Source organism: Telopea speciosissima, chromosome 2 (genome assembly GCF_018873765.1).
Source record: "Telopea speciosissima isolate NSW1024214 ecotype Mountain lineage chromosome 2, Tspe_v1, whole genome shotgun sequence".
NCBI lineage: Eukaryota > Viridiplantae > Streptophyta > Magnoliopsida > Proteales > Proteaceae > Telopea > Telopea speciosissima.
The window spans coordinates 57,179,555-57,200,965 of NC_057917.1; the positions used below are offsets into that span (position 1 = coordinate 57,179,555).

Consider the following 21,411-nt stretch of genomic DNA (forward strand, 5'->3'; position numbering starts at 1 on the left):
ATTCCGCTTCACTCTACTCCAGACCACTCTTCCATTCATCTTTGTAATGCTTCCAAGAACGACAGCTACCAACGAGTACACGGGGAAGTTACGACTCAAGAAGCCGTGTGGAGACCCACCCTCGACAAATCAGGGAGGGAGTTTGTGGATATTATCTATGAGAAAGCAGTAGGAGAAGGAATCGCAAGGGTTTGTGTTTATTTATTTACTTTTGTTCACCCAAAAGGAAAAAAGATGACAAATTATGGTTTATAAGCAAAACCTTGCTTTGTTGCTAAGGTTAAAAGGAGATGTTGATGGAACAACCCAGAAAAATAGACTGGATTAGTTCCCTGTATATGGATTTGGTAAAATTGTTTTTGAATTTCATGGGGTGATATCTATTTTAGAAATTGTTTGGTTTGAATTTTGCAGCTTATTTTAGTGAAATAAAAATCAAATGGAATAAAAATTCTGAAATAGCTGAAGAGCTCTTTCAAATTTGAAATTGAAATTGATTTTGTTCTTGCTCTTTAATGAGCACATGGTTAATTTGATTTTATGTTAAAAATAAATACCACCATTCTTCTTCTCCTGATGTTCCCACCACCACCACTCTCGAAAGAAAATATATAGAATTTATTCTCAGAAATTGAACTACCAAATGGATTTCTTATTCTTGAAATATTTCAGATTGATATAACCAAAACAATTTCAATTTCAATTTCTTGACTATTTCATGAAATCAATCCAAAATTGAAATAGAAACCATACCAAATCTGGTCCAAGTTCACTACAATTGGTTCTTTTTTTCCACTTGTGTTACATTTTGCTGGAATTTTTGGTATAGTAGCAATAAATCAAATGAGTATATACACATACAAGTTGGCGGGTTCCTATTATTATTATTATGATTATGATTATGATTATGATTATTATTATTATTATTATTATTATTATTATTATTATTTATGAGTACCATTGATATACCATTGAGATTGTATAGTGTGAATTTGAGGTGTTTAATAGACTAGGAGAAGGCTGAACATTACCTGGATTAAAGAGGTGAGACAAGATACTAGTTAGCTGTTAGCAATTGATATGGCCTTACGGTACAGCAGGACAGAATTATTCCATCTGACCTGAGTAGTTGGGATAAGGATTAGTTAGTTTAATTTAATCTCTCCCCCTTTGTTTTAAGTTTCTGTTTGCTTGGATCTTTCATGGTAAATAGATTCATTGAGTCCGGGACTGGGTCGGACCAATTTCAATAATGGCCAAATTATAATAGCTAACAAGTTTTTTTTTTTTTGTTGTCAGTTATTGCCCTTTTCCCTATATATGACGGTGCTCATTGTTAATGTTGAAAGTTTGCATTTCAGGGTACAAAGGCTCTTTGTAGCGGTGGTGATCAATCACCGAGTAGCACAGATGGATATGTTGATTTAGAAAATTTTGGTCTTCTTAGTGTTCTAGACCTACAGGTGGTATTTATTCTGAGAGAACAGGTTTTTCAGTACTGTACAACCTTCTTGTTAATCCTTTTTGTCTGTTGTTTTTACTTGTTCTTATTTGTTTCCCTGTAATTAAAAAAAAATATTTATAGCGCGATAAACATTAGTCTCCTTAAGAATTTAGCAGCAATATATTATCTATTCTTTTCCCAGAATATACTCCTGTATTATTTCTTAAATTCTCCTTGTTTTCATACAGATACAAATTCGTCGTCTCCCTAAACCAGTAATTGCCATGGTAAATTCTTACTCAGTTTTATCTCTATATGTCTGATATTCCTGTCATTTGGGGTGTGAATTAACCTTCTTTGTCTCATCTCCAGGTTGCAGGCTATGCTTGGAGGAGGACATGTATTGCACATGGTATGCGATCTAACAATTGCAGCTGATAATGTTATTTTTGGTCAGACAGGCCCAAAGGTCCTTGTCTTGTTCATCTTGTCACTTGTTATTACACGACTAAAATTTTTGACCAGACATTATTTAAGACTGACATGCGATGATGAAACTTTGTTCTCTTTGACTTAGATCATTGATCATTTTCAGGATGCCAGTCACTTGTGATAATTGAAGTCTTAAGAAACCTCTGAGGTCTAAACATCACTTGAAACTTAAGATTCAATACTACAATTTATAATCAAGTTAAATGCTATTTCATGAAATTTCCGAATATGGATTGCTGCAAATGTGTCTTTTACACAGTAACCATTAAAAACTAACCCAAATCTCCCCTCCCCACGAAAAGAAAAGGTATCCTTATAATTTCTTTGGCTGCTTCTTAACAGAATGCTTTTGAGAATGTGAGTTTATTTGTCCTTAATAGTGTACCATTCTAACAGACTCTTCTTCTTGGCCAATTAATTATAGAGAAGGCAGGTCACGACAATGTTTCAGCATGTTTAAGATGTGTGATGTTCTAGATTGTCAAATTAGACAAACAACTAGATCAGGCCATGGTTATCCTGTTTAAGGGTAGAAAAGAAGATTACTGAGATTGTGTGGCCAAAACTGTCGCTGGCTGCTTACACATTTGCATTTTAGGTATTAGTTTCAGCATCCCTACAGATCTCACCCCTTTTCCCAATCCCCTTCATTGCAGCAAGCCTATTTGAAAATAGAATAGTGCTTCATCTTTTTATCAGTTGCTATTAACTGAGATGGTTCACATGTGGAATGACCTACATTACCTGGATATGTCAAAATCCATACTCATTTCCTTGCCATACGCAGGCAAAAAAAAGCAAATGACCGCAATAGTTAAGGGTCTGGTGATGGAAGTTAAAAACTCTAGACAAGGAAGGGGAAAGCCCTTTGGATTGATGTAGTGCGAGTGAAAAGTAGAAGAATTATGAGCTAATGTAAGATGTGGTCCTTGACATGGTGGAATTGTGGAACAGTATTCTTATAGCCAACTAATCTAGTTGGGATAATGGAATTAGATGTTTGAAACTCTGGTCAACATCGCCATATACACTCATTTGGATAAGGGAATTGAAATATTTCAATAATCTTGGTTGAAATTGATTTATGCATATTACATGATCTCTATCAATATCGCTTTTTCAAAATTGATGTCGGTAAAATACTTTGGTTTCTGTCACGACTGAAATCAGGATTGAAATTAAAATTTGATTATTTGGTTGAGAAAGTGTCATGATAAGTGATGGATTCTCAAGCTATTCTTCATGTATGATTATTGCAGGTTGGGAGCTTTGATGCAGGTTACGGAATTTCCATTATGTCTCGCTTGGTAAGCCACTAAGAAAGAGATACCTTATACAGAACCAAAGTATTGGACACAGTTCTAAAACAATTTAAAGCTCCATTAGCTGCAGCTTCCTGAGCTTCTTGCTGCTAATATGCAGTTCCCCCATCCCCAATTTCACTTTGGGTTCTCCTCTGGTTCTCAAGTCCAGCTGTACATAGCATCATCCATTTTATGCTCACATGTGAACTTGTTCCAATTATCTGAGAGAGGATGCAGTCTACACTATAATTTTTCTCTTGAATCTATTATGTCTGTCGTTAACTTCTAGAACTTCTCTTCTGCTCGATCAGATCGGTCCTAAAAAAGCACGTGAAATGTGATTTTTGGCAAGATTTTACGGTGTCTCTGAAGCAGAGAAAATGGGCTTAGTTAACACTATGGTGCTAGTTAGTTCTTGATCAAGTCTTTAACCACTTTCTATGGCAATGCATATAAGAAACACTTTTAGTTCTCCTCTTACCACAGGCATCGTGCACTGACAGAACAGACAATATAGTTGATCAGGTCAACAAATGATACCTGATTTTATCACTTTAACCAGCTTGAAGATTTGGAGAAAGAAACTCTTAAATGGTGTAGGGAGATCCTAAGAAACAGTCCCACTGCAGTTTGGGTTCTTAAAGCTTCTCTCATTGTGGTTGATGATGGTCATGCTGGTCTGCCGGTATCTCGAAACTTCTTAGATTACTTTTAAGGCCCAAGGTTAGTTGTGTGATGTAGTTTCTTACACCATAATAGTAAACACCTTGGACTGCATGATCCATGTTATTTTGCACTGTGAGATCATCTGATATGGTAGCTTTGGTATTCATTGACACAAACAGTGGAAAAGTCCCTCACACACTAGGAACTCAATTTTGCTATCATTCTTATTACAGGAGCTTGGGGGAAATGCTGCTCTTATAATTTATGGCATCGAGGAGGGGAATGAGGGGAAGACAGCCTACATGCAAAGCAGACGCCCAGATTTCTCAAAATTTCCCCATCGCCCTTAGTATTAATTTGCTATTCTCATTGATGGTGTAAAGAACAGGTTGTATCATAGGTCCTTAACCCAAAGGGATGATCAGTCATTTCATTGATAATTACTGGTTATGTTTCATTTCATTTTGAGACTTCTCAAACCTTGAAATAACAGTTTTTATCTGTGACGTGTACGACTCACATGGCTAAGCTGGACCATCTATGTGTAGGTATCTTCTGTATCATCCATATGTATATTATCCTTGTTGGCCTCTATCCAATTCCCTACAGATTTATTGCAGTTTCCCCTCTCTCTGTTGTGGTTATTTCAAGGATGGGACAATGACTCTTTCACCTTGTTGCAATTTGCAGAGACTGATTCACATGGGGGAACTTTTTTTTTTTTTTTTGAAGAGACTGATGAGAAAAATGAAAGTACGTGGATATATGTTTTGGGCTGTCGCCACAATGCTTCTAAGAAGATGCCTGCCCTCTAGCAAGATGTAAAAATAAATAAGGGTGAGGGATGAGCACGCAACCCGTGTTTCTAGGCATATATACATGCCAGAGAGGGGAAGGGGTTTTGGTGGGCTACGAATCATATACCACACATCAAATGAACAAAGGAATATAAGGTGGCGTGTATTAGATGGTCGTGTGCTTGCCTTTACAACAACAACAACAATTCAGCCTTATCTCAAATTCTCAATTAAATGGGGTTGGTTACATAGAATCTTACAAAACAAAGTAGGGAAAAACTAAGGTCCTTGCAAAGGGAAAAGAAAGTAAGAGGAATTATGAATATAACAAAAAAAAAGATGAGAGAGAAGTAATAAATGAAACTGAAAGTAAGAGGACAGAGGTATAGCCTGATAAAATAGGAAAGTCTTAGCTAATTGGTGTTGACAACATGGATCCTTGCCCTCCAATAGGCTCTATCTGAGTGCATGTTTGGTGCAAGACCCAGTTTATGCATGTCATTCTTCATAAACTATCCTATAGCCATTTTAGGCCTACATCTAACTCTTTTAACTCCTTCAATCGGGATCAGGTCACTCTTTATAGGGGCATCCCCAGGTCTCAGATCACTCCTCTTTTAGCTCCTTCAATTTGTGCCTGCCTTTATCCCAGTAAAAAAACACTTTGGTCATACTTTTGTAGAAGAAAACAAGTAAAAAATCCCTTTATTCAGGCTTGTTATTTCTTTAATGTTAATCGATTAGAGAGTGTTATATTTAAAAATGGCAGTAAGTTGCCCTCATCGGAGTCTATGGGAGGTCCTTTTTCTCTAGGATGTTCTAAAGTCTGTACTTTAGTTTTTGGTCGAAGGTTTTAAAGACAGAATCACTCACTTCTTGTTCTTCTGAAGCTTGATACTTCTGATTTTCTCATATGAGAGTATAATGATCAGTTTTTATACAAAATGGACTTTCCCCCAAATTTCATTCATTCATATTGGAATATATTGATTATCTCATATGGGAATATATTGATCAGCTTCTATAACATGCTCTGTATCTCCGGTGTTCACTTCTCCTTACTTGTTAATGGTTCCAACACCAATCGAAGCCTATCCCCCTTAGAGTTCAACCTATTATTGCATATATCAAGACCCTAACATCTTATTTTAGTACATGTAATTTTCAATATCTTTCTAAGGAAACCAACTTAATGGCTGACTCCTTAGTTTGGAAGGCCTTGTCTACACCGCATACAACCACTTGGTCAAATTCCACTCCATGGTTGATGGAGCTTTGTAATTCCCCAACCATGTGTTTCACATGTGCATCTTAATAGATTTTTGTTTACCAAAAGAAAAAAAAAACACTTCTTAGTTATATCTATCCCTATATATCAATCCCCTTAAATCCTTGGTCTTCTTTACTAGGACTACTAATGATGTTAAAGCCTAACTAATAGACATCTTGGGTGTTCCTGAAGGACATTTCGCTATTAAATATTTGGGTTTTCCTTTGATCTCTTTTAAACTATTTGCCCAGTATTGTTCCCCTATTTTGGATAGACTTTGAAAGATATTACAATTATGGAAGAATAAGATTCTTTCTTTTGCAGGGCCGTCTTGAACTCATCAGATCAATTATGCAAAATTCATATATTTACTGGTCTGGTGTTTTTGGGCTTTCGGCTTCCATCATTTTTAAGATTGAATATCCTATGTCCTCTTTCTTTTAGAAATCTCAAGAAAACCCTAATTTTCTTCATTCTATAAGTTGGGCAACAGTTTGCCTTCTGAAAAATGAAGGTGAATTAGAACTTCGTAAAGTAAAAAGAAGCTAACTTTGTAGATATCACAAAACTTATCTGGAAAATAGTATCTAGACAAAAAGGTATTTGGACTTATTGAGTATATTCAAGAAAGCATTTTGACTGATTGAGTATATTCAAGATACTTAAAGTTAGCTTCCATTTGAAGTGCCTCTTGCTCAATTGATGCATGGTGGCCTTGGAGAAAACTTCTTAAATATAGACACCTTGTTAGGGCCACCATTTGATCAAACATTGATGATGGTTGTAATACTTATCTAAGTCTTGATATATATATATATATATATATATATATTGGTAAAAATTATGTGTTGATAATTGGTATCTAAATGATGTTCTTATTTCCAGGCATGAGGATCGAATCAGATATGATGCAAGATCTGATAGGATGGCCAAAGTTTCTCTATTATCCGAGATGGAATTTGGTGTCCAGGGCCTAATACTTCCAATAATCTAATTGAAATTTGGTCATTTTAAATTCCATTTTGTTAAGGACAAGAGGGAGTGGTGATTTGGTCCTATGGCATGCAAATTCTTCAAAGAAATTCACCTCTGTCTCTGTTTGAAATTTGATTAGATCAAAATTAAAAAAAGTTCCATGGCACAGGATTATTTGGTTCAGATCAATAATTTTATTGCTTGAGTGCTTTGACTTAGTCTCTTCCTACTGAGGAGTTTATTCTCAGGAGAAATCTTTTCATAGTTAATTTTTGTCTTTGTTAAAATTCTCAAGAGAATGTTTAACACCTATTCTTGTCCTTTTTCAAGTTCAGTTCGAAAAAAGACGCTTAGCAAGTATTGGCCACATCAAAAAACTATCATCCCCTTTTCGAGAGGATGGAGGTGGATTTTAAAAAAAATTAGTGGCAAATCAGACATTATTGGTAAACCTACCTTTTGCGCTGTGATTCATAAGGATGTAAACAGATCGAATTCGGTCGGATAGTGGCATTATCATATTCGTATCCAATTTTATTCGGATGGATTTGGATAGTATCCTATTAGTATTCGGACGGATTTAGATAATTTTCGGATAGTGATTTTTTGAATACAGATTCTCCTAAATGGATATGAACGCGGATCAAATAAGAATTTTCGACTATCCGTTGACATCTTTACTATTTTGTTGATGAGGGTTAGGGTTGAGACTTGAGAGTTCAACAACTACTCTTTCTTCTACTCTTCTAAGTCTTTAATTTTCTTACGTTTTTTACTTTTGATTTTATCTTGTATTTATTTTAATAGATATGTGATTGTATGTATCACAGTGCATAAAACAATATATATAAACTAATAGAAAATCTAGAAAAAGAATCACATATATTAACTTGTAAAATTATAAAAAAAAGAAAATAAAATCCAATAAGGTAACTTAATCAGCTAGACAGACACAAAGATATATTTTAGACATTTTATTACATTTGGATTACTAAATGAATCGGATAATAATCGGTCAAAAAGAGGGTTTATCATATTTGTATCCGATTAGTTTTCGGACGGATTCGGATTCTCCAAAATAGATACAAATATGGATCAAATACGAATTTTTTGCTCAACCTTAACCCTCATCAACTTACACAATTAAATTAATCTATTTGGCATGCTATAGAACAGATCAAGGAAGTTATTTCTTTTGAGTTCAGAAATATACTTCTTCTCATTCGTTTTGTGAGCCCAAATACAATGACAAATAGGCATTTAACCCTGGTTTTTTTATGTATGCTGTTTTTTGATGTTTGACCCTTCCCCAACTTTTGATGTATTATTCTTTCAGTAATTGTTTCTCCCGCCCCCTTGTTTTTTTTTTATTTTTATGTATCATCATTTAATTAGTTGTAGGGAAGCAGTTTTCTATACGGGAGTGTGGTCTACGCTAGCACTCCCATGTGTCTATCTCTCTCCTCCTTAAAACAAGGGGGTAGGGGTATCTTTTCACATGGGGAGGAGAGAGATAGACTCATGGGAGATCTTTTTCCCTTAGTTATATATAGTTCTCTTATGGTTACTCTTTTTGCCATGCCAATGGGCTTTGTTTTTGTACTCTATTTTTTTCTCTTAATTTCCCAGTCACAATCCCCTTCCCCCCCCCCCCCTCCCCGAATTTTTATCGTCTCCTGTTATAGCACGGTGCTGCAACGCATCGTGCAGCGGCTGCAGAGGCCATGTGCACCATATGGGGCCCGTTGTGCCACATGGCCTCTGTAGCGTCGCACGATGTGTTACAGCACCGTGCTGTAACAGGAGAGGATAACGATTCCTTCCCCCCCCCCCCAAAAAAAAAAGAAGCAACCTAAAGTGTATCGGTCGATGGTTGATGGTGACGTGGACATAGTTTGGAAAGTTCAACTCGAACTTGTAAAAATATTGCCTAATCTGTTGTGGATATCCCGTCCTTTCTAAAAACAATTGGAATCGAATCAATTGAATCAGTTGATTTGGATCAAAATCAATCAAGACCAATTTCGATTCTGGGTGAATGAAGCTCAACCCCGTATAAACCGAACCTAAACAATACTAAACCCTGTAATGTGCATCTAGGCGTAGGAGCCAGGCAAGGTTCACGATTGGGTTGCGTTCTTTCTCCCTATAAAGTTATTTGATTTTTTTTTTTTTGTTAAAATGAGCTTATATTAGTAGGGTATCATAATAACTTACAACCTATTGTAGGTCTTTCCATTAGCATCATTCCTTAATATCATGGAAAGAGCCTCTGGAAGACTATCAATACAAAAGTGCACTTCATGTGCAGAATGCAAAAACCCAACCAGGTATTCCGCACAACTATTGCTTACCTTGAGATGATGGATGAAGCTACAATTGCAAAAGTTGCAAAAACTATCATGCAAGTCACGTATTTCCTCAATCAACCACAAGGTGTCCCATGGGGATTGGAAAATCCCCACAATCATCTGAATTGCCACTAGAGAATCAGAGTGCACCTGAACCTATTGTACGTTAAAAGCCTTTGCTCTCAATAAACCACTTCTTATAGCATAGAATTCCACACGAATAATATTGTTATCCCTAATTCCTCCAGCCAATGCAAATACAGGCTCACCCAAGTGATCTCGTCCAATTGCACCATAACCACCCATCTCCTGTTTAACAGATCCATCACAATTTAGCGCAACCCAACCAAGCGGCGGAGAAGGCCAAACAAAAGGTGAAGGCACAGGATGGAGTAAGACACGATGATACCCCCATCGACTAAAAAATTCTCTATTTAGGGAGCTGTCCAGAATAACAGATTGAATAGCAGAGAATTTCCCTCTAATATCATGTAAAATACGTTGATTTTTAGAAGCCAAATCTAACACTGCTCTTTGTTTACCAGGCTCATTTAAACCCCTAGTATTCCATGCCCCTATTTTAATCATCTCAAGGTAATAGAGGTGGAGCATTGCAAAGGATGCTCCGACCCGGGCTTCGATCACGCTCGCGAGGAACTATCGAATCCTCAACAACAACTTCTTCATTTTCAATAGTCTCCATGCTCTGTAGAGCAGCAAAACGATTTCCATCAGTTGGCTTTGCACTTGTCCCAGTAGAAGAGCTGATCAAGCCCGTACCAGACCGGTCAGACCTGCTTGAACCAGAACAGCCATTCATAACAGAATTAAACTAAAGATTTGCACTAAAACTAAATCGAAACTGGAATCAAATCAAACCAATCCAAATCGAACCAAAAACTGGAAGTAAATAGAACCGTTTAACAGTTGGAAACCCCAGATAGTGACCTTTTGAAACAACAGGGTCAACAGTAAACAGCCTGAGAGCGGAAATTTACAGCGAGTCTCTGGACAATTTTTGGGGTTATGTCCACATCTTATCAACTTATCCGGCTTATCCAATTAATCAGAACTTGAAACGAGATGAAACCCACATCCATGTTGTACGAAATCTCAGAATTTCTGATCTACCTTGGCTCCTCTAATGGCGGAAAATGGGGAGAAAGACCTGAAAACCATTACAAGAAGAGTGGCTTCAGTGGCTAATCATCTTATGCCGCTTCACTCTCGTCCAGACCACTCTCCCATTCATCTCTGTAATGCTTCCATGAACGACAGCTACCACCGAGTACACGGGGAAGTTCCGACGCATGAAGCTGTGTGGAGACCCGCCCTCGACGATTCAGGGAAGGAGTTTGTGGATATTATCTACGAGAAAGCAGTAGGAGAAGGAATCGCAAAGGTTTGTTTTTATTTCTTTCTTTTTGTTATGTTCTTGGTCACTCAGCAAATGATTGATTGACTTCCTTTCCGTGCTTTCCCTCCGATGGTTGATAACTACTTTATGATTCTGGGTTCAGGAGTTCCTGAATACGGATTTGGTAAAATTGTTTTTGAATATCATATCCAAAATTAGAACTTTCCACGATATCTCAATGGAGCTATTTCTGCCGCTTCAATGAAACTTCGTGAGAAATTGGCAACCAAGTTCACTACAATTGATTCTTCTTTTTTCCACTTGTGTTACATTTTGCTGGAATTTGAAGTATAGTAGTAATAAATCAAATGAGACTGCAATTATATACATATTCAAGTTGGAGCATTCCCAAGGCATATCTCAGTGATGTAATTTGTGCAAGGATCATAGTAAGCCGAGTGACTTCCTAGGCAATATTCCTAAAGCGACAAGAGTTGATAGGGTTGATTCCTGTTTATTTGTATTATGTGCTTAGATCTCAGTATATTGAGAGCACTGTTGGGGGTAGGGAGAGGCTTACAGCCTTTCTACCACTGGTGGTTGGGGCCATTCCATCATTTCGATGCCATTGGTTGTTGTCCTTGAATGCATAGCTAGACCTTTACTTCAATGTATCTTTCATTTGGTTGTAGATTACAATCAACCGGCCAGAGAAAAGGAATGCCTTCCGGCCACAGACTATTAAAGAGCTCATTCGTGCTTTCAACGATGCCAGGGACGATAGTTCAGTGGGAGTAATTATCCTTACAGGGAAGGTACATTCTCGTTCACATTTTTTTAATTGAATTTAATATGAAATAGTCATCATTTAATTTTTTTAATTTATTGAATTTTATATGGAGTCATTGTTTATCTTTTCAATAATTCATATTTTGTACACTTCCACTGGTTGCTTATTTCATCTGTAAAACCTATAATGATCTCAATATTGAGCAAATGAGAAACAAATACTTACATAAAATGACATGTGGATGAAACAAGATGGATGAGTGGCAGAACTAGGAACAAGAGATTCATAAATAAATAAATTCCAGGGAACATATGAGTAGCATCAAGAGTAGACAAGATGAAGGAAGAGTTTATTTATTATAATTTTTTTTATGAGTGCCATTGAATATACCATTTTTTGTTTTGGCTAAAGATCAGCAAAGAATTGTATTACTAAACAAAATAAGAGATAATGTACATCGAATGACCAAGCTACCATTGAATATACCACTGAGGTTGATATGGTGTGAATTTGAGGTGTTTAATTGACAAGGAGAAGGCTGAACATTACCTGGATTGAAGAAGTGAGAAAAGATACCAGTTGGCAATTGCTATGGCCTTAGGGTACAGCAGGACAGGATTCTTCCATCTGACCTGAGTAATTGGGATAAGGAATAGTTAGTTTAATTTAACGTCTCCCCCTTCGTCTTAAGTTTCTGTTTTCTTGGATCTTTCATGGTAAATAAATTCACCGAGTCTGGGTCAGACCAATTTCAATAAGAGCCAAATTATAATAGCTAACATGTATTTGTCAGTTATTGTCCTTTTCTTTATATATGTTGGTGCTTGTTGTTAATGTTGAAAGTTTGCATTTCAGGGTACAAAGGCTTTTTGTAGTGGTGGTGATCAATCACTGAGAAGCACAGATGGATATGCTGATTTTGAAAACTTTGGTCGTCTTAATGTTCTAGACCTACAGGTGGTATTTATTCTGAGAGAACTGATTGTTCAGTACTGTACAACCTTCTTGTCCTTATTGTCTGTTGTTTTTCTTGTTCTTATTTATTTCCCTGCAATTTAAAAAAATATTTATATCGAGATAAACGTTGGTCTTCTTAATTAGGCAAGCCTTGGCGCAATGGTTAAGTTGCACTATTGCAACCTATTGGTTGCGGGTTCAAAACTTAGAAACAGCCTCTCCTGCGAAGCAGGGTAAGGCTGCATACATTTGCCCCTCCCAGACCCTGCAGTAGCGAGAGCTTTGTGCATTAGGAAACTTTTTTTTTATTTTTTTGTAAACATTAGTCTTTTTAAGAATCAAGAAGTGGTATATTATCTATTCTTTTCCCGGAATATACTCCTGTATTATTTCTTAAATTCTCCTTGTTTTCATACAGGTACAAATTCGTCGTCTCCCTAAACCAGTAATAGCCATGGTAAATTCTCTCTCTCTGCTTTTATCTCTATGTGTCTGATATTCGTGTCATTTGGCCTGTGAATTAACCTTCTTTGTTTCATCTCCAGGTTGCAGGCTATGCTGTTGGAGGAGGACATGTATTGCACATGGTGTGTGATCTAACAATTGCAGCTGATAATGCTATTTTTGGTCAGACAGGCCCAAAGGTCCTTATCTTGTTCATCTTGTCACTTGTTATTATGTGACTTAAATTTTCAACCGGACATTATTTAAGCCGGACATGTGATGATGAGGCTTTGTTCACTTTGACTTGACTTACTCGGATCATTGATCATTTTAAGGATACCAGTCACCTGGTGATAATTGAAGTGTTAAGAAACCTCTGAAGTCTAAACATCACTTGGAACTTAAGATTCGATACTGCAATTCATAATCAAGTTAAATCTATTTCATGAAATTTCTGAATATTGATGGCTGCAAATGTGTCTTCTACACAGTAATCACTAAAAACTTACCCAAATCTCCCCTCCCCACGGAAAAAAACAAGTATCCTTATAATTCCTTTGGCTGCTTCTTAACAGAGTGCTTTTGAGAATGTAAGTTTATTTATCCTTAATAGTGTACCATTTCACATACTCTTCTTCTTCGGCCAATCATCGATAGAGAAGACAGGTCACAACGATTTTTCAGCATGTTTAAGATGTATGATGTTCTAGGTTGTCAATTAGACAAATAACTAGATCAGGCCATGGTTATCCTGTTTAAGGGTGGAAAAGAAAGATTACTGAGATTGTGTGGCCAAAATTGTCACTGGCTGCTTGCACATTTGCATTTTAGGTACTAGTTTCAGCATCCCTACAGAGCTCATGTAACGCCCCAAATCCGGATAAGATATGGGGCTGGCCCTCACAGACCACCGTTAGAATATCGCAGCGGAAATACTTTAAACATTCCTATAATCATCTGTAGACTCTGGCATCAGCCATCATACTTTAAACATTCATACTATCACATCCCTATTACTACTATCATAATTACATTACTGAAACTATGGCTATACTTTTATATCAAAAGACTATCTGTCAATATACACCTCAAGTACATCAATACATCAAAGGTCTGTGATCTCTCTGATCAACTACTTGGAAGGCCTGACGTCCTGCCTTCTGCTCTCCGGATATAATCCATACACTTGCACTCAACATGTGCATACTCTGTAAAAAGATCATAAACTGTGGGGTGAGCTCAACTAGCCCAATGAGAAGAATAAATTTCACATCATGCTCATGAATGTAATCAATCATGCTATGCTGGGCAAATCATGTTATTAACATAATATGTAAATCTGTATACTATAACTAATCATACATATAAGAACATGCTTGACATTTAAACTAACTGGGAAAACATGCTTACTGAAAATATCTTTACTGTGCTTTAACTATTCTTTACTTAGAGTGACATCCACATGCTCCTCCCTCAATGCTTCTCCCTTTTCTTGCCCCTAACTTTGGGACTGAAAGGATCTAGGTCGTATCTTGAGAGTCGCATGGGTGAGCTCTCAGTCTCTATGCTATTTTCTTTCCTATCTTTGTCTCTGTCTCTTTTCTTTTTATCTTAGCATTAGGATCATGACATACTAGGATATCTTTCATAACAATACAACATGTTATGCTAAACATATCATATATTTCATTTCTTATACAACGTGCAAGAGAGTGCTATGTCATAATCTCAAAACATGCATAATAAATCTTAAACATGTTGTGCTATGAAAACAATGTGATATGACAAGAATTCCCTCACCTGTCTGTGTTTCTACTGTACTCAACAGTGCCTTTGACAAATCTCTGTCACCTTTCAGATCAAACTGGACCCGTACACGACATTTCATTCACATTAGGCTTCTCTTTTATACTCTTGGAATGATGATATAGTCCCCCACCATCCATACTTAACTAAATGTCTCTATAGCCCTACTTGGGCATCTTTTCACCACCGGTTGATCCCTAAATCGGACCGGTATTCAAATTGGGAAAACCTAAACCCCAAAATAGGGTTTTTACTATTTTTTCTTCCATAACTCTATGGAATCTCATCCCCTTTCTATATAATTCATTTTAACACTATCACAACACTATTAGGGAACTTTCTAACGGATTAGATCATCTTAAAACACTCAAAGTATCGAAAGGGGCTTAGGGTTTACCTTTTTGGAGCTTCAAAACCTTAAAAGGAGAGATTTCCTTTGGTTCTTGTGTTTCCCTTTCGATCCAAAGAGCCTCAACTATGATTTGGTGCTTAAATCTTCAAGATCTTGAGCCTCAAGCCCTCTCTATCTCTCACTCTTCCAAGTGTTAGAATACTTAGAAATGAGTTGAATTAGCTCTTTTAAAAGACCTTTTTTGGCGCAACCGGTCAACTGGTAGGAGCAACCGATTGGACTACTGACCTTCTGATATGGCCAACTGGTTGTCAGGACTGGTTGGTCACTGGCTGCTTACTCCGAATTCCTCTGGTTGACCTTTGCTCATTGTTTCAGCCGTGTCTCAGCCGATACACATCCAAATGAACTGATTCTTTTTCCTATGGAAAGATAACTCAATGTCCCATGTTTTTCATGTTTTGGGCTTTTCCAAATTCTGACTTGATGGTCTTCTAAAACTAACGTGAAGTTGACACTTCATCTCAAATCATACCTCTAACTGCTTTTCTCTTTATTGTGGAACGCCGGTAGGGTCCACACTATTCTTAGGGTCATCCAACCCACTCAATGCTATAAATCATATAAATCATATTTACCTGTAATGTCAATAACTGTCTGTTGGGTTAACGTGAACCGGATTCCATTGAAGTGAACCCGCATTGTACCTATTAGTCATAAACCTCAATAATCAATACTTTTCAATAAATCCTTTTCCGGGGATGGGGTATTACAGCTCACCCCTTTTCCAAATCCCCCTCATTGCAGCAATCCTACTTGAAAATAGAATAGTGTTTCATCTTTTTATCACTTGCTATCAACTGAGATGGTTCACATGTGGAATGACCTAAATTACCTGGATGCTTCAAAATCCATACTCATTTCCTTGCCATACCCAGGCAAAAAAGCCAATGACCGCACCAGTTAAGGGTCATGTGATGGAAGTTAAAAGCTCTAGACAAGCAAGGGGAAGCCCAAAAAGGACTTGGATTGATGTAGTGTGAGAGAAAAGTTGAAGAAGTATGAACTAATGGAAGATGTAGTTCTTGACATAGTGGAATTGTGGAACAGTATTCTTATAGCCAACTAATCTAGTTGGGATCATGGAATTAGATGTTTGAAGTTTTGGTCAATATCACCAAATATACTCGTTTTGATGGGGAAGGGAATTGAAGTATTTCAACAATTTTGGTTGAAATGGATTGAAGTTATGCATATTACATGATCTCTATAATCACTTTTTCAAAATTGATTTTGGCAAAATACTTCGGTTTCTGTTAGAAATCAGGATTGAAATTAAAATTTGATTATTTGGTTGAGAAAATGTCATGGTAAGTGATGGATGCTCAAGCTATTCTTCATGTATGATTATTGCAGGTCGGGAGCTTTGATGCAGGTTACGGAAGTTCCATTATGTCTCGCTTGGTAAGCCTCTAAGAAAGAGATGCCTTTTCTTTTGGGCCCCACATTACCTTGTCCGGTGGCTACAAAACCAAAGTAATGGACACAGTTCTAAAACAATTTAAAGTTCCATCCTTTTCTGCAGCTTCCTGAGCTTCTTGCTGCTAATATGCAGTCCCCCCATCCCCAATTTCACCTTGGGTTCTCCTCTGGTTCTCAAGTTCCAACTATACATAGCATCATCCATTTTATGCTCACTTGTGAATTAGTTCCAATTTTTTGAGAGGATGCAGTCTACAGTTTGATGTTTTTTTATTCTATTACATCTGTTATTAACTTCTAGAACTTCTCTTCTGCTCGATCAGATCGGTCCTAAAAAAGCGCGTGAAATGTGGTTTTTGGCAAGATTTTACAGCGCGTCTGAAGCAGAGAAAATGGGCCTAGTTAACACCGTGGTGCCGGTTAGTTCCCCATTAAGTCTTTAACCACTTTCTATGGCAATGCATTTAAGAAACACTTTTAGTTCCCTTCTCTTACCACGTGCATCGTGCACTGACAGAACAGACAGTATATAGTTTATCTGGTCAACAAACGATACCTGATTTTCTCATTTTAACCAGCTTGAAGATTTGGAGAAAGAAACTCTTAAATGGTGCAGGGAGATCCTAAGAAATAGTCCCACTGCAGTTCGGGTTCTCAAAGCTTCTCTCAATGCAGTTGATGATGGTCATGCTGGTCTGCAGGTATCTCCAAACTTCTTATATAACTTAAGGCCCATGGTTAGGTGTGTGATGTAGCTTCTCACACCATAATGCTATACACCGTGGACTGCATGATCCATGTTTGTTTTGCACTGTGAGGTCATCTGATGTGGTAGCTTTGGTATGCATTGACACAAACAATGGAAAAGTCCCTCACACCCGACGGTCCTCAATTTTGCTATCATTCTGATTACAGGAGCTTGGTGGAAATGCTACACTTATATTTTATGGTACCGAGGAGGGGAATGAGGGGAAGACAGCCTATAAGCAACGCAGACGCCCAGATTTCTCAAAATTTCCTCATCGACCTTAGTATGAATTTGCTAATGTGATCACCGCTATTCTCATTGAAAGTGTAAAGAACGGGTTATATTCATTTTGAGACTTTTCAAACCTTTAAATAACAGTGTTTCTGTGACGTGTACCGACTGGCATGGCTAAGCTGGACCATCTATTTATAGGTATCTTCTGTATCATCCTTATGTATTTATCCTTGTTAGCCTCTGTCCAATTCCCTACATATTTATTGCAGTTTCCCCCTCTTATCTTCTGTATCATCCATATGTATATTATCCTTGTTTGCCTCTGTCCAATTCTCTTATCTACTTAAAAATGATGAGAGAGATGGCAGGAATGTTAGGGGGCTCGTATTAGGTGGTCGTGTTTGCCTGCCTTTTTCCCAATAATTAAATACCTTGGTCATATTTTCTGGGAAGAAACAAGTAAAAGAATCACCTTATTCAGGCCAGTTATTTCTTTCATGTCAATCTGTAGGAGAATTTTGTCACCCACTATAATTTCAAAATAGACAGTAAGTTACCCTCATCGGAGTCTATGGGAGTCCTCTTTCTTTGAGAATCTTCTAAAGTTTGTACTTTAGTTTCTGCCCGGTGAGAAGCTTGGTAAAAATTTCCATCCTTGAGGGTTTTTGCATATAAAAAGAGTAGATTTTTCCATTCCATAAAACCAATCCGCTATACCCGCCGAAGAAAAGCTGCCACTCCACTAAAACGAAAAAGAACACATAGAAGAAAGCAGTTATGCAGAAGATGGCGATACATAAGATGAGTCTCAGAACCGCTACTACAACCTTGACCTTTTGTTGGTTGCTACTCCATACATGGCCAGAATGCCAGATGACCAGGAAATAGATGCCATATTTTTACTAAAATGATCTTATTATAAAGTGTATAATCAATCAATGCTTAGCTGAGTTGGTTGCTCCGGTGGTAGAAGTCTAGTGTTCAATTCTCCAGAGTTGCTCTTATACAAGGTAAACAAAAATAAGTAAACACAAGTTTGACATTATAGCATTCACAATGCACAAGTCCATGTCCCATATCAAAATAGAGTTCCTATGCTACTGATTGCTTGTTAGCCTATAGAGAAACAAGAGACTGAAAGATTGGGTCATATAATCATGAGATGCAGCATTGATAGAGACAATGGTATCATATTGGACTTGGATCTTGAGTTAATTAAGGTTGATTCAAGATTGGATTGCCAAAGTTCTCGCTTCTTATGTAAGGTTGCTATAGTAAACCTGCTCAGGATGCAATGTAGGTACTCGTAGAATCTCCCTTAATGATACTGAACCTCCATACTGGTTCTCTTGCTACAGAACAAAGGGCTTTCAAACAATTGATAAAAGTTGTCCCTCTCAATAAGGTGAAATGAGTGTCGGTTGAAATGAATGTTACAACTGCTTTTCTTAAAAGCTCGAACAGTAATGTATATCAATACCACAATACATATCAATACTCACTGCTCATCAAGCATCTACACACAATCCTACATGGCTGCACGTGACAACACTCGTACAGAAACTCCATCACGTGGCAACGAAGGAAGAGATTAAAAGCTTGAACTGTCCTTACTTAGGCCCTGTTTTATAACCGATCTCATTCTGCTGATTCCATAATTTTTGGGAGTAGGATTGGTGTTTGGTAACAGCATTCTGGTATCAAATCCAGAATAGAAAGACCAGAATCAACGTTTGGCATGCACTGACAGAATCAATTCTGTTTCTACACCATATAAATATGAAAATGCCATGGTACAAATTTAAATACCATTCTCCAATTTTGCATATTCCTAATATTTACCAAATTGCCATCATTCATACTATATATAATGTACATGAACCATACATGAATATTATCAGCAATGTTTTTTTTTGGTAATGAATATTATCAACAATAACAACAAGGATCTTGTGCAATGCACAGGGATATTGGATTAAAGAATAAATAAAACATTCTAGATAAATAAATATTAAATAACTTAAAAACAATAAGTAATTAGGAAAACATATTAATCCAGTTAAATAGATTCATGTTAATATTTCAGATTTAAGATCATGTTTAATTCAAGCATCAATATGGTAATTATATTGTAGCAATTAATTCCTTTCCTCATCCATCCTTGTTTTGTTGAAGAACTATTGTTATAAATTATATTATTTTGATCATTAGAAGAACAAATGACAAAATAATAGCATAGTATCAGTAAGTCAGAGTAAATTATCGAAATACTCCATTCAACTTCATGATCCTCAGCCATTGAGGTAAAGTCTCATAGTCTATCTTCTACTCGGCCTCCATGGCTACAAGCAGAGAGGACGCCAAAGAATGCAATGTGATCAAAGCTTCAAACCTTTGGACAACATCTACTCAAAAATTTCTATAGCTTCTCTGAAAACACCATGAAATGCACAAGCAGCAATCAAGGAAGTCCATGTAACAATGTCTGGGTCTGCAATTGAATTAAAACACTGAAATGCACTGAATACCGCACTTGGCGTATGCATTAATGAGGGCATTTGCTATTGACAAGAAGGCCAAACCCATTTTCACTACATGGGCATGAGCTTGGACTATTTCACTGGTTGCAGGCAGACTGGCACATGAACCGAGGGTGCTAGCCCATTTAAGTTCTTCTGGCATTACAAATCCTTGTTGAATCATATTCTTGAGAAGCTTCATAGCTTCCCTTCCAACGCCAAACTGTCAACCCACAATCATGGTGGTCTAAGACACAACATTGCGGGTAATCATTCCATCAAAAGCCCTGCGAGAATCCACCATAAATTTTTTTTTTTTGCAAAAACATGTTAACAAGTACACTAACCACAAGAACATCCACATCAAAGGAGAGCCTAACAATAAGGCCATGTACCTGCCTCCCAATTCGCAAGAGCCCAAAACCCCACAAGATTTTAAAGACTACTAAAAGTAAAGTCATCCCCATTTACACTGTCAGACCGCATCAACTTAAAGATACAAAAAGCCTCTTTCGCCAATCTGTTATATGCATAGCAGGAAACCACCATATTCCACAAGACCATCTCTCTAAGAAGAATTTTACTCATCATGCATCTTCAACTAAACTACACTTCAAATAGATATCAATGACCACTTCCAACAAAAGAATTCAAAGCTAATTTTGTTTTGATAATAAAAGCAATGCAACTGTTTCCCAATCTCAACGTCATTTAGCTCAATGCTGATGCAGAGCAAACGAATAAAAGTGATATCAGCTCCACCATATCTACAAGCATTTCCTTGAAATATAACAAACCCAGATTGCGGGTTGACTGAAAACTTCTACCACAGCCAACAGCCGCAGATATCATTGTATTACATGACACAACATTTTTTTCATCCATTTCATCGAACAACCTACATGCATCCACAAACTCATTATATCTCAGATACATACCCAAAAGCTGGTTTTGAAGAGATTGTCTATGATAAAATCCTAATTTAACGATTTGTGAATGTACTTGTCTTCCTTTCAGGAAGGAAACCCAGTTTTGCAGAAATTCTCAAAACGTTTGAACAAAACAAAGCACTGATACATTGGCATGGTTCACTCCAAAGGTCTCCATTGCATCTCTGAGTAGTCTAACAGAAAAGACGTGAAAGTCTTATTACATGGGTGGTCTTCATGTTCTTCACCATTTCCAGAGTTTGAACAAGAGCATTAGATGATGACTGATAAGTGACGCTTGAAATTAGCGGCGCGCTTAAAAGGTAAGATGAATTTACAAGACATGGAACCAAAAACACCGTCGCTACAGATGAATATTGATGAATCAGGAATCACACAGGAAAAATAATAAGGCTATGGCGATGGCAATTGGGGGGATTTTCAAACAGGTGATGGCTGTTGGGGATTTTCAGAGGGGAGATGATGATTGTGGG

At 37.1% G+C, this 21,411-nt stretch overlaps 1 protein-coding gene, 3 long non-coding RNA genes and 1 pseudogene across 4 annotated transcripts; 2 read left to right on the forward strand and 3 right to left on the reverse strand.

Annotated features, from left to right (window-relative positions):
• Nucleotides 1-1,449: 1,449 nt before the first annotated feature.
• LOC122652106 lies at nt 1,450-3,664 on the forward strand. Its single transcript, XR_006331556.1, has 4 exons — nt 1,450-1,463; nt 1,693-1,913; nt 3,196-3,243; nt 3,552-3,664. It is a non-coding gene; the product is annotated as an uncharacterized LOC122652106 (long non-coding RNA).
• On the reverse strand, nt 3,501-3,868 carry LOC122652108. Its single transcript, XR_006331558.1, has 2 exons — nt 3,800-3,868; nt 3,501-3,644 (listed from the first exon to the last, which is right to left on the reverse strand). It is a non-coding gene; the product is annotated as an uncharacterized LOC122652108 (long non-coding RNA).
• Nucleotides 3,869-4,167: 299 nt separating this feature from the next.
• On the reverse strand, nt 4,168-17,564 carry LOC122652107. Its single transcript, XR_006331557.1, has 2 exons — nt 17,515-17,564; nt 4,168-4,251 (listed from the first exon to the last, which is right to left on the reverse strand). It is a non-coding gene; the product is annotated as an uncharacterized LOC122652107 (long non-coding RNA).
• Nucleotides 10,360-17,724, forward strand: LOC122652105 (1,4-dihydroxy-2-naphthoyl-CoA synthase, peroxisomal). Its single transcript, XM_043845778.1, has 10 exons — nt 10,360-10,701; nt 11,349-11,471; nt 12,302-12,403; nt 12,822-12,860; nt 12,949-13,047; nt 16,422-16,469; nt 16,811-16,906; nt 17,066-17,188; nt 17,403-17,572; nt 17,649-17,724. Exons 1-9 carry the CDS (start codon nt 10,444-10,446, stop codon nt 17,517-17,519), a joined length of 1,005 nt encoding a protein of 334 aa, XP_043701713.1. The 5' UTR covers nt 10,360-10,443; the 3' UTR covers nt 17,520-17,572; nt 17,649-17,724.
• Nucleotides 17,725-19,780: 2,056 nt separating this feature from the next.
• On the reverse strand, nt 19,781-21,168 carry LOC122650914 (annotated as a pseudogene).
• Nucleotides 21,169-21,411: the final 243 nt, after the last annotated feature.

Coding starts and splice junctions, on each gene's coding strand:
- LOC122652105 (XM_043845778.1), top strand. CDS start 10,444: ATGGCGGAAAATGGGGAGAAAGACCTGAAAACCATTACAAGAAGAGTG. Junction 13,048..16,421: donor TTGGTCAGACAGGCCCAAAG/GTCCTTATCTTG, acceptor TGATTATTGCAG/GTCGGGAGCTTTGATGCAGG. Junction 16,907..17,065: donor TAGTTAACACCGTGGTGCCG/GTTAGTTCCCCA, acceptor CATTTTAACCAG/CTTGAAGATTTGGAGAAAGA.